At 38.7% G+C, this 12162-nt stretch overlaps 1 protein-coding gene across 4 annotated transcripts; it reads left to right on the top strand.

Moving 5' to 3' along the window:
• Positions 1-303: 303 nt before the first annotated feature.
• On the top strand, positions 304-8621 carry ZBTB18 (zinc finger and BTB domain containing 18). Of its 4 annotated transcripts, none has more exons than XM_039532646.1 (3): positions 304-643; positions 2768-2824; positions 4836-8621. In XM_039532646.1, exons 2-3 carry the CDS (start codon positions 2812-2814, stop codon positions 6416-6418), a joined length of 1596 nt encoding a protein of 531 aa, XP_039388580.1. In that variant the 5' UTR covers positions 304-643; positions 2768-2811; the 3' UTR covers positions 6419-8621. The 4 variants fall into 4 exon arrangements, with proteins under 4 accessions (XP_039388580.1, XP_039388578.1, XP_039388581.1 ...); XM_039532644.1 differs by having other exon boundaries at positions 2741-2824; XM_039532647.1 differs by lacking the exon at positions 2768-2824 and having other exon boundaries at positions 305-643; positions 4836-8620.
• Positions 8622-12162: the final 3541 nt, after the last annotated feature.

Genomic DNA, 12162 nt, shown 5'->3' with positions numbered 1-12162 from the left:
AGTGAGGCTATGGGGGAGGGGGAACAGCACCGGTAACGAAGCCCGGCCCCCTCCCGGCACGAAGAACCCCGCCCCATCTCTCGCTCCGCCCCTTCCCTGCGCGCCGGGAACAACCCTTCCTTCCGCCTTTGCGCCGAGAGCCCCGCCCTCGTCCTTCTGATTGGTCAGAGGTGAAGGCCTTTCGTCTTCCGTCACTGGGCGGCAGTCCTTGTCTGTCAACACCTGTTTGCCTCTCCGATTGGAGGAGAGGGCGGAGTGGGCAGGCTAGCCTGTCAGTCAGGAACGGAGAGGGAGGGGTGGGGAACATCTGGGTGCCGCAGCCCTGGCCCGTCTGTGCCGCTGCCGCCGCCGTGCGTGCGCCCGGCTCCCCCGCCCCCATTTCCCGACCCCCCCGCCCGGCCGGCCCCGGGCTCCGCGCTGTCTCTGGCGGCTGGTGCCATGGGGAGCCGCTGAGCGTGGGGCCGCTTCGCTCCGCCGGCTGCCCCGCTCCTCAGCTGCCAGCGGGGGGGAGGGGTGGGGAGCGGGCGGCGCAGCCGGGCGGGGGGAGGACGAGAGCCCGAAGCAGCAAGTGAGCGAAGAGGCGCCGGGGCAGCGGCGGCAGGAGGCGGAGGGAGCCCGGGGACTTAGGGCCGCTCCGGAGTGTGTGAGTCCCGCTCTCCTCACCTCCCCCCCCCCCCAGGCGCTGTGAATGGGGCTGGCACCGGGGCTCAAGAGGAAGGGGGCAGCAGGTGGGGTAGGGAGTGACATGGGGCAGGCGATGTAGCGGGGCTAGGCTTGGGGGCAGGCGTGGCGAGTGGGGCGGTGGGGCTGGGCTGGGGGCTCTGGGGATGGGAGCAGGTGGGGCTGGGCTGGGGCCGCTGGCCATGGGGGCAGGTGGCGCAGTGGGGCTAAGGGGCGCTGGGGGCCAGGTGGGGCTGGGCTGGGGGGCAGGCGGTGCAGCGAGGAACGAGTCCCTTGTGTGTGGTGGGAGCAGAGTTAGTTGATGTCCCTGGGCTCTGGGGTGGCCGCGCAGCTGTACAGAGGGGGGAGCGCAGCAGCCCCACGCCACAGACTCGCTGCTCAGCGCTTCTGGTTACTTTTGTTTTGTTGCTGCTGCTGTGACCTAGGTCTGTTTTTCCTGCACGTTTGGCTGCTTCCTTCCCTCGGCTCTGAGCGCTGCCGCTGCTTCTGTTTTTTGTCTCTTTGCTTTGTATGTCCTGGTTTGTCCAGTGCACATTATACATGTACACACAAGGGAGCAGAGTTAGAGGTGCTTTTATCTGCAACCTTTTGCAACACTTCTTGAGAAAAAGGGGGAAATATTTTTTTATAAATAATAGTGACAGATTCTCCCCTAACCCTTGGTAACTGACTGGTCCTAGTATTGTATAGTAACTGAGGAGGTGCTGTAATTAGTTGGTAGCTGATGAGGGGAAGATGTGGTGAAGCACTGCTGAGAAGTTGATTTCATGAGCATCTTATCTTGAGTCTGGTTCATGTGATAAAGAAAGTTACCCAGACAACTTGCTCTGTCCTGTTTGACTTCTTTGATTTTGATGATTGATCACCACGTCCCATTTTAGATCTCCACATGGGAATTCATTACCTGAGACCATTGCTTTTTCAGTCTGATAGGAGGCCACAGTCTTTCCTCCTACCCCTTTGAATGTGTATGTATGCAGAGATGCATTTGACATTCACAGATGTCAGCACAGTGAACACAGCATAAGTGTGTCCAGCTTAGGTTGCAGAACTGTTTTGTCAGCCTTTCAAAATATCAGAACTGAACTTAAGAGCTTTTTACAACAAACGTATTAGACATATATTTGACAACTTCACAAGAATATTACAAAGTGGACTATAAAAGGTTTTGGAATGGGGCAGAGGGGAGATAAGATCACATTTCTAGGTACAAAATGAACAACAGTGCAATTTAAGCTATTTCCTGCATTCCTGATCTTTAATTTTATTTCACTGTTATGAAATAATATAGTCTTAAGGGTTTCTCAAAGAAAAGTCCAACTTCAGTGTTGCATGATATTTATGCATCAGAATAATAATGACAGTCTAAGGAAACATACAGAAATGATCTACAGTATATGCAGTGGCTAAACATGAGTAAAATAACGCTTTAGCAAGGCTGACAGCCTTGGTCAAGGCATATATTTAGATTGTTAGGTTACTATCTGCTGTTTACCCCCCCCCCCCCAAAAAAAAGTTAAAGGTAATGATATTGAAGTGGTGGATTATAAATTGAGTTCAATAGATTTAGTTAAAAATGTCATCTTTGTAACTGAACCTCTGGGTTCAATAAAAAATGAATCAGTGTGGATTTCCTGGATAGCCCTGTAGCTTGAGTATGCTGTCAATATATAAAGCAGTCCACCATCTTTAAACAGAAGTGTTGCTATCCCATAAATACAGTAGAGCCCCATATGTTTAGGATTTTCAATTTTTTTTCTGTTAGAAAGTTTGAAAAAAAGAGACTTTGAAGTATTTTGTTTATACTAACAGAAGAGAAAAGTTCTCCTAAGAAAAAGCTGGTGGCAGGAGTGTAGAGGAGTAGCATATGGCATTAAAAGGAGCACAGCTGGAGGTAGCATTTCCATCTGAACATGATGTCAGAGCAGCTGACAGCCTGCCATCCCTCAGCCTTTTATTCTAACACACAGACAGGGAGTTAGTGTGTGCAGATCTGTGTGTGGAGAAGGTATCTCATTCCTCTCTAACATCATCTCCACTTTGCATCTGTCTCTCTTAGTCTGCTTTTTTTCCACCGATCTAACAGACCTGGAGCCAGCAAGACTCAGAGGAAAGGACTTAATCAGGTTTATGTGTACTAAAGGTAGGAGTAGTAATAGATTAGATACAGCATATTTCTGTTTTGATGTGTTTATTTAATTTCAGAAAAATCACATTACTTTTCTAACCAAGTTTAGGGATAATATATGAAATTGAGTATTAAATGGATGTGTACTTTCTGCAGTTGAAAAGGTTAGGATGTAGCATGAGAGTATGTGTTCCTGCGCATGTTATCAGAAGAAACTTATATTCTCATTTTAGAGCATAGAGATAACAAGTTTCCTCATCATTTCTGACCAAAATTGAGAAGATTTTAGTTGCAGACAGTATGAGGATTCTGGTTTCTATTTTGTATTATTTTTTTTAAGGGTGATAAAGCAAAAATATGTTTTGGAATGAAATATGAAAAGGTATATTAAAAATAATGCCAGTTTAAATGTTCTGTGAATTCTACCATTACACTTCATGTTTAAAGATCCATCAGCCTAGAACTACAAAAGCATACAGCTGTACTATCTGAAAGATAGAAATCAGTTGTGTGTTTCAAAACTTTTGTCCCCAGGAGAATAGCTTGACTGGTTTCCTCTTTTTTTTTTTTTTCTCAGATGCATATTTGAGATCTTTTATTTCAACATAACAACAATTATTTGAGGGAGTTTTTGTGTTCGCGACTAATTTAGAACTTGTAGATTTGAGCTGCCTGAATTGGCCAGACAGCTGTAATCGCACTCCTCTATTCTTAATCTCTTTATCTGGGCAGCAGCTGCCATATGGCCACAGTCAGCTGGATCAGATGTTTATAAGCTTCCTTCTTCGTCCCTCTCTGTCCTTTCAGCCTCCTAATTTGATCACAGCTACCTTGTGAGCTGCCCTCCAATCTTTATTTTTAGCCCTCTTAAGGATTAGGATTGATGTTGGCTGTTGGGCACTTAAAGTGATTGTATTGTAAATCTTCTTGCTTTATTCTAGCAATGGTATTTTACAGAATATATTTCAGGTTGGGTTGTAAGTTTTAATAAATCTTGGATTGTGAGGGATAATTATTTTTTCAGTAATCCATGCCAACCCAAAAATGCACAATCTGTGTTTAAATGGTTTCATAGAACTTTGCTTTTAGTCACAGAAGAGGGGAAATAGATTAGCCTTTTTTTTTTTTAAATTGAAATTTTACATTCTAGCTGAGTTTTGACTCTTGCACTTCCTTGACTTTCTCCTCAAGGAAGGTGAATAGGAAAACAATGCCTTTTGAAAAATAGTATCTGGAATAATTGACACGGCCATGCTGAAACACTTTCTTTTAGTTTGGTATTGCAAACTGTAGGGAAAAAGCATCTTTTAAAAGCCTCTCTTTACAAAGAAGAAAAGTCTTCTTGTATAATCAACACTTGTTTTCATTTTAGTCTATAGCTTTCTTCAGAAGTTTTACCCATTAATATAGACTATTTTGCTCTCATATTGCATGGGGAAAGTTTAAAACCTTAAGTATGTCAACATAAGTGTGATGATTTTTTCTTCTTCAAATTTCTAAAATCTTTGCTTTTGCTGTTTGTGATCCCTTACCTATGTTATACCTGTAGATTTTAAGGTAGGAACATCTGTCTTCACGCAGTAAGCTCTCTTGTTGTTGTTGTTACCATTTGACTTTGTCGAGAAAGTTGCTTAATTCTCAAAATACACTTTATTTTCTTTGCTGTGAAAATCCAACTTTTAAACCTACAGTATTTTGAGTCTATTTTAAATCTACTGTTTTAAGTAGCTTAAAAAGGATCACTGAACAGACTTAAGGAACAACAATGATACTTTTAAAAATAATTAGTGATTGCTTTACCTAAATTCTTATCAAAAGCAGTTGTGGTCTGCTGTAGTCTAGTCATAAAAATAACTTTAGTGTGTTTTGTGGGGTGTTAATCATTGTGTGTGTTTTGTAGTTGTAGTATAGTTGTCACTTGATTAAAATCCAGGGAATTAAATAATAGTTTCTAGAGCATAATTTGTACATGTAGATTTGCTATATTTCTACCTATATTTAATTAAAAAAATCTTTTTGCTTATAGGTTATGAAGACAATATGGAGTTTCCTGATCATAGTAGACATTTGCTACAGTGTCTGAGTGAGCAGAGACATCAGGGTTTTCTTTGTGATTGCACAGTCCTGGTAGGAGATGCCCAGTTCCGAGCTCACAGAGCTGTACTGGCTTCATGCAGCATGTATTTCCACCTCTTTTACAAGGACCAGCTGGACAAAAGGGACATTGTTCATCTGAACAGCGACATTGTTACAGCCCCAGCTTTCGCTCTCCTGCTTGAATTCATGTATGAAGGGAAACTCCAGTTCAAAGACTTGCCCATTGAAGACGTGCTAGCAGCTGCCAGTTATCTCCACATGTATGACATTGTCAAAGTCTGCAAAAAGAAGCTGAAAGAGAAAGCCACCACAGAGGCAGACAGTACAAAAAAGGAAGAAGATGCCTCAAGTTGTTCGGACAAAGTGGAGAGTCTCTCCGATGGCAGCAGCCACATAGCAGGAGATTTACCCAGTGATGAAGATGAAGGAGAAGATGAAAAATTGAACATCCTGCCTAGCAAAAGGGACTTGGCGGCTGAGCCTGGGAACATGTGGATGAGATTGCCCTCAGACTCAGCAGGCATTCCCCAGACTGGCGGAGAGGCAGAGACACACGCAACAGCAGCTGGAAAAACAGTAGCCAGCCCCTGCAGCTCAACAGAGTCTTTGTCCCAGAGGTCTGTCACCTCCATGAGGGATTCAGCAGATGTTGACTGTGTGCTGGACCTGTCTGTCAAGTCCAGCCTTTCAGGAGTAGAAAATCTGAACAGTTCTTATTTCTCTTCACAGGACATGCTTAGAAACAACCTGGTTCAGGTGAAGGTGGAGAAAGAGGCTTCCTGTGATGAAAGTGATGTTGGCACTAATGACTATGACATGGAACATAGCACTGTGAAAGAAAGTGTGAGCACTAATAACAGGGTACATTATGAGCCAGCCCATCTGGCTCCTATGAGGGAAGATTCTGTCTTAAGGGAGCTAGATAGAGAGGACAAAGCAAGCGATGATGAAATGATAACTCCTGAGAATGAGCGAGTCCAAGTGGAAGGAAACATGGACAGCAGTTTGCTCCCTTATGTGTCAAATATACTTAGCCCTGCTGGCCAAATTTTTATGTGTCCTCTCTGCAACAAAGTCTTTCCTAGTCCCCACATTCTGCAGATCCATTTAAGCACGCACTTTCGAGAGCAGGATGGGATCCGCAGCAAGCCTGCTACTGATGTCAATGTCCCGACCTGTTCCTTGTGTGGTAAGACTTTTTCTTGCATGTACACCTTGAAACGTCATGAGAGGACTCATTCAGGTGAAAAGCCCTACACTTGCACCCAGTGTGGGAAGAGCTTCCAGTATTCCCACAACCTGAGCCGCCATGCTGTGGTTCACACCCGGGAGAAGCCACATGCTTGTAAGTGGTGTGAACGCAGGTTCACGCAGTCTGGAGACCTTTACAGACACATTCGGAAGTTTCACTGTGAGTTGGTGAACTCGTTGTCTGTCAAAAGTGAAGCACTGAGCTTACCTACTGTCAGAGACTGGACCTTAGAAGATAGCTCACAAGAACTTTGGAAATAATTTTTTATATATATAAATAATATATATATAAATATCTATATAGTTGTGGTACAGTCTAAAAGCAATCTTGTTTCCTTGATCTGAAAGTTTGGCTATTAGCTTGTTTTTGCACTTTAAGGCAGCATGAACATTTCACTAATTTAGCACTCTGAGAAAATGAACTTTAGAAGTAATATGACAAAATAATAAACTACAGAGGATTTTTTTTTGCCCCTCTTTTTGGAATATAAGCCAGTAAATATTTCGCTGTTAAAGGAAATCTCAAATTGTAAAAAGATTTTACATTGCTTTATTCTCTTCCACCCCTCAAACACTGCATTATTTTAAGACCCAAATGTTTTTCATTATTTTAAAAATATGAATGTAGAAATCCCCTTCAGTTTTATTAGTTCCTTTACATTTCTAAAATTGTATGAGTCCTTTCTAACTGTTGGAAACCTGAATGCTTTTAGACCCAAATGGAAAATTTCTGAAATGCTGGATTATCTATTTTTAAACAAGCAGTTGACTTAAAACTTATTATGGCAACTTCTGGATTTCTGACAGTTCCCACTGGAAAAAATAATTCTGAAAGTACACTGGGATCACTGGGACTCTGTTCAGTCTGTGAAGGTTTGCTTGGGATGAAAACGGATATTGCAGCTTCAGCAGTGATGAACTGTGTGTTTAAAAATGTGAATTACTGTTATTGTATACTGTAATTGATTACATGGGTTGGGGGGGTGTCAAAGAACTTGGCAGGTTGTGTTGATGCTCTTAGTTGAGTTTTGAAAAGTAAATATTAACGCTACAGAAATGCATGAGTTTCAGTATATTTTTGTCTTTGTTTGCATTGTATAACTTTAATGAGTGAGTTTAAAATTATTTAATTTCCTTAGGAAAAAACACCACTGAAAAAAAACTGGTGTTATGAAGAACATAAATGCACTGTTTTTATTTTATATAATTTAAATTTACTTTCCCACTGTCTTTAAGTTGAATAAAACTTAAGCTACAAGTTGATAATTTAGCAACATAAGAGGAAGATATTAATGTTTACAAACAGGCTTAAAGATTTGCATGTGCTGTGTGCATTTATTAAAAGAAAACCTAATTGCACAAAATCCACGCCAGCTCAAACTTTAGATGCATACATTTACCCAGATGAGCATTTTTAGAATTCCTGCTGCACAAATTAACAATAGGTCATTCTTATTCTTCTCTCTCACCCCCCACCCCCTTTTGAAAAGATTCTAGGGACTGAAAAAGCCCCAGGCTGAAAGGACTAGAAAGCTTTGATTGACATGGGGAAAGGGGGGGGGCAGGGTGGTTAGTGGACTCTGTGTATCCAAGCAGCAGAGACTGCAGCCTGATGTGTGGTTTTAATGACCAACACACAGGTCAAAAGCATTTTGCACAGTGTTTGTTTTCCTGTCTTGCACTTACAAATAAGGTCTATGGGAGTAGCATGGAAAACGTTTGCTGTTTTTCCTTCTTTTTCTGCTTTTGTTTAAAATTTGAACGCCTTAACTACTGTAAACATAGCCTATTTTTGTGCTTAAGATACTGAATGGAAAACTCCATTGTGTATTGCTGGACTGTTTTGGAAATATTTGGTCAAATGTGTGTTAAGTTGGCTGTACCCTGTAATGGCATTTAAAACAAAACAAAAAAAAAGCTGTGAAAATGGCCTTGGAGCATTATCTTTAGTTACTTGAATAGTTTCTAGGTTTTAAAAATACATTCTTTTATTAATTTAGAAAAGACAATCAGTGTCTGAGAAATGGATTTTCTCTTGGATTTTTTTTGTGGTCCTCATGAGTGATTGCTTATTTTCTTTTATTAGTTTCACATTCTTCTTTTGTTCTAAAACTTAGACTGACATCTAGCTTTGACAATCATAGTATGTTTTATTTTCCTGAGGGGGGAATAACTTATAATGCTGTTTAGTTTTGTACTATTGGTGTGTTGGTGAATTTTTAAACTGTGTGCTAACTGCAATAAATTATATGAACTGAGAAATCAATTCCCTTGTCTTTTTTTTCCCCCTCTTTTAAATTATAACTATGGAGTATTTTTTATATTGTGTAACTTTATTACTTTTGTACAGACTTCTATTGCTAACTGTGTATGGAATATGTTTTCGGTATGCTTTTAAGCACTCTGTTGCTAACATGCATATATATTTACCTCTCTCATTTAACATTTAAAAAATTAAATGCTTGTGATTTGAAAGCATTCATCTGTGTGTAGCGCTCTATCATTCTGTAGAGGGGAAAAATACATTTTCTTCAGAGACCTGCGTACAAACATCCTATTAATTTCCTAGGGATCGCTAATGTTTCCTAACACTGTAAATTTCTAACAAAACAGAAGTGAGTGTTGTTCTTATGTTTTAAATTTACCCTAAATAGATCTGTCGGACTTGTTCTTTAGTATTCAAGTTTCTAATAGAAAATTAGAGGAGAAAGGAAAAACTTAATTTGAAGCACTGCTTGACTATAAACTGGCATCCTAGGCAATAGAATTATTAGGCATTTAAAATGTCCTGTATTCCAAAATATTGGCTGCACTCCAATCTACTCTGGATTACTATAAGAAAATGGTAATCATCCCTCATCCGCCTGGTCTGTCTGTAAATTTCACCTACTGTAAAAACCAGGTTATTTTAAAAATGCCTGGGATACCTCTGACCCTGAACTATTCATTCTTGTAACAGGGTAGTCCTGAAATGTGTTTCCGAATCTGTCATATCCTGCTCTGAACAGAACTACGACTGTAAAGTCTAGTGGGAATGTAAGGGTAGAACTGTGGAATCTGGAACAGGAAAAGGTGAGAATTTGAGAAAAATCTTGTGAAGTAAAAGTAAAGATTCATTAGCACCATCATCTAAACAGGTTTAGCTTCCATATAGCCTTGACCAAGTGAGTTTCATCACCTAATATGCAGAAAAATTTATAGATAAATACCTGAACCGTGCAAATTTCTGCATCCAGAGTAACTTGTACTGCGCTGTAAGGATCTTTCCACAAACATTTTCATTAAATCCCTTACTAAAGTCTCAAGAGCATTATTGTTCTTTGTGGTCTATGTATTAATAAAGTGAAGTATTTCAAGCTAATTCCTCATACATTCTTAATGTTAAATTTAGAAATGTAAACATCTGTTAAATATATACAAAGCCTGCTTAGCAACAAATTCTTACTACAGTCATAACTTTCAAATTATATAACCTTAGTACTTGGTTAAATAATATAAGAGAGTGGAGAAAGGGAAGGTTAATATTGTAGCTATTAGGTTTGAAATCCACATAACTGATTAGCATTAGATGTGGTTTTGGACAGGCTTGCCATATGTTCCCGAGGGCCATGGGATTTTAAGAGCAGAGGATTCACAAATCCAGCAATACTTCATTTAGAATCTTTGAAAGAGAATTCTTGTCCAAATGAGTAACCTTAATCATAACTTCACCCCTAAAGATAAAAGCACTTGGTAAGAACATGCTTCATCATTTTGGCTTGTAGTTAGTTGGTGTGTGTAAATATACAACGCGTGCTCAATCATGGCCACTGAATTGCTGCTTCTTGAAAAGAGGAGGCAAGTACACTTGTATCTTTCATCTCTCCGTAGATTTAAAGAAGTGACGTCTGAAAACTTTGTAACTATTTTTTTACATTGTCTCTAAATACATTTTAAGCTTGAGAATCTATTCTAGATAGCTTTGGGAGTGTTGCTTACAGAAATCAAAACACTTGTGCATATTATGGTCTAATACTGGTTGATAAACTGAAATTTCGGTCTCTGTATCTATTATGATAGCCTTATGGGTTCAACAGTCTTTTTCTGACCAGTGATGGTCATTGGTATTGAAGAGGGAATGTCTCTGTGATCTAAAACCACACTGGGACTGTACCACATAATTGCATTTTTAAACCAGTCCCACCGATGGTGAATTGGCTCTTAATTTGACAGTATTAAAACTCTATTGAAAGCTTATGGCTTCAATTATTATAATACTAATATAGCTTAATATGATAGATTTGATAAAACAATTTTTAAGTATTTACTTGAGAATGTATATTACTCTTACAGGCCTTCTGTTAATACAAAATTATTTTCACCTGAAACATGTAAATTTAAGATTGAAATGGCTCAGAATTTAAAACAAAATATAACTTGTCTTTCAGCAAAGGAATCTGCATTATTTACCCCATTCTATAAAGGGGCAGGGAGAACATCTAACAGATGTTTCACAGTCCTGCTGAACACTGATGTAAGACCATTCATATTTCAAAATCTAAATTAACCTTTTATTTGTAACTTAAAATAATAAAAAAAATTTAGCAGCTTGTCATTCTTTCCAGCAGCTGCACTTGTTAACCTGTTTGGGTAGCATGTTGTGGTTTTCTTTTCTTCTCTTCGTAAACTACCCTATCTGTTTTACCTGTAAGGCTGATTGATAATGTGACCTGTTAAAAATACTTGGGTTCAGATGTTTTTTAAAATTAAAACAAATCCCTTCTATAATAATCATTCAAGCATTCTAACTTTTTTTTAATGGACTTATCAAACCTAACTTTAAAAATAGTATTTCTTTGGTTAGTGCAGAAACCTACGCACAACGCTTTCTGAAAGCTACCTATACTCTGGTATGTCACAGAATTTTTTGCAACATTAATGTATAGTGTTGGACACATTTGAATTCTATAGTAGAGGATTTGATTTTAAAAAATTGCATTTAAGCTCTGGTAATATTGATAGAATATAAACTATAATTTTTTAAACCACTTTAAGTAAGCTTCAAGCCTGTAAATGGTCTAAAAATATTATGTAATATTTTTAAACTGTTTGCATGCTTGAGGTGTGTACAATCTTAAATTATTTTTACAGGCTTGAAGTTAATGTTTTACATGATTGATGGAAAATTGTTATAAAATTTTCTAGCGTAGATGTACTCTTCAAATTTGGGGGCACGGCTAAGTTTTGTGGTTTCATTTTTAGATTTTTAATTCAAAACTAGTGTACATAATTTTTCTTGTTGCAAATATTTAGTGTGGTGTAGTTTATGCTAGTGAATAAATCTATAAATTATGACAAGTACTTACATATATGGTAGCTTTGACTTTTTAAATTTTTAAAGCAGCAAACACTACATTTTTTTTTAAAGAAGAGAAACCAAAAAACTAATATTTTAGACTTCCTAATAATGCTTTATCTTAGATATCACAATTTAATTTTTGCGGCATTTCAACTTTCAATGTCAAGTTAAATTAGATCATTTAAATGTAGTTAATCTGATTTTTAAAATAATTTTAATTTTATGCACAGTAAAGTTGTTTGTTTTTTCAGAATTCCATTTGTACAAATTCCTTTGGGTAAAACTAAGGTGGTAATACGTTGTCGCCAAATGAAAACAGTCATATGAAAAAATGCTGCATGTTCAAACCCTAGAGCTAGACACTCATTCTAGAGTGATAAAATCCAGATAAACCTTTTACAGGGTCTTAACTGATGACAGATTATGTGTTTTCAGAAAGATTATCCTTTTTTATTATTGTGGGTTAAAAATGCATTACTGACTTCTTAAAAAATCTAAATATTTTCTAAACTAATGATACAGAAGCATGTCCTATGTCTGTCAAAACCTTGGTGTCAAGGAAAAACAAGTTTGAGACATCTCTGTAAAACAAAGCAGTAATAAGGCAAACTATGATGTGGGTATAACTGTCACATAGTGGCTGTAAGTACTAAATACATATTTCAAA

The sequence above is a fragment of the Mauremys reevesii genome, linkage group 3 (genome assembly GCF_016161935.1).
Source record: "Mauremys reevesii isolate NIE-2019 linkage group 3, ASM1616193v1, whole genome shotgun sequence".
Classification (NCBI taxonomy): domain Eukaryota; kingdom Metazoa; phylum Chordata; order Testudines; family Geoemydidae; genus Mauremys; species Mauremys reevesii.
This window is presented reverse-complemented; position numbering and strand designations above follow the sequence as displayed.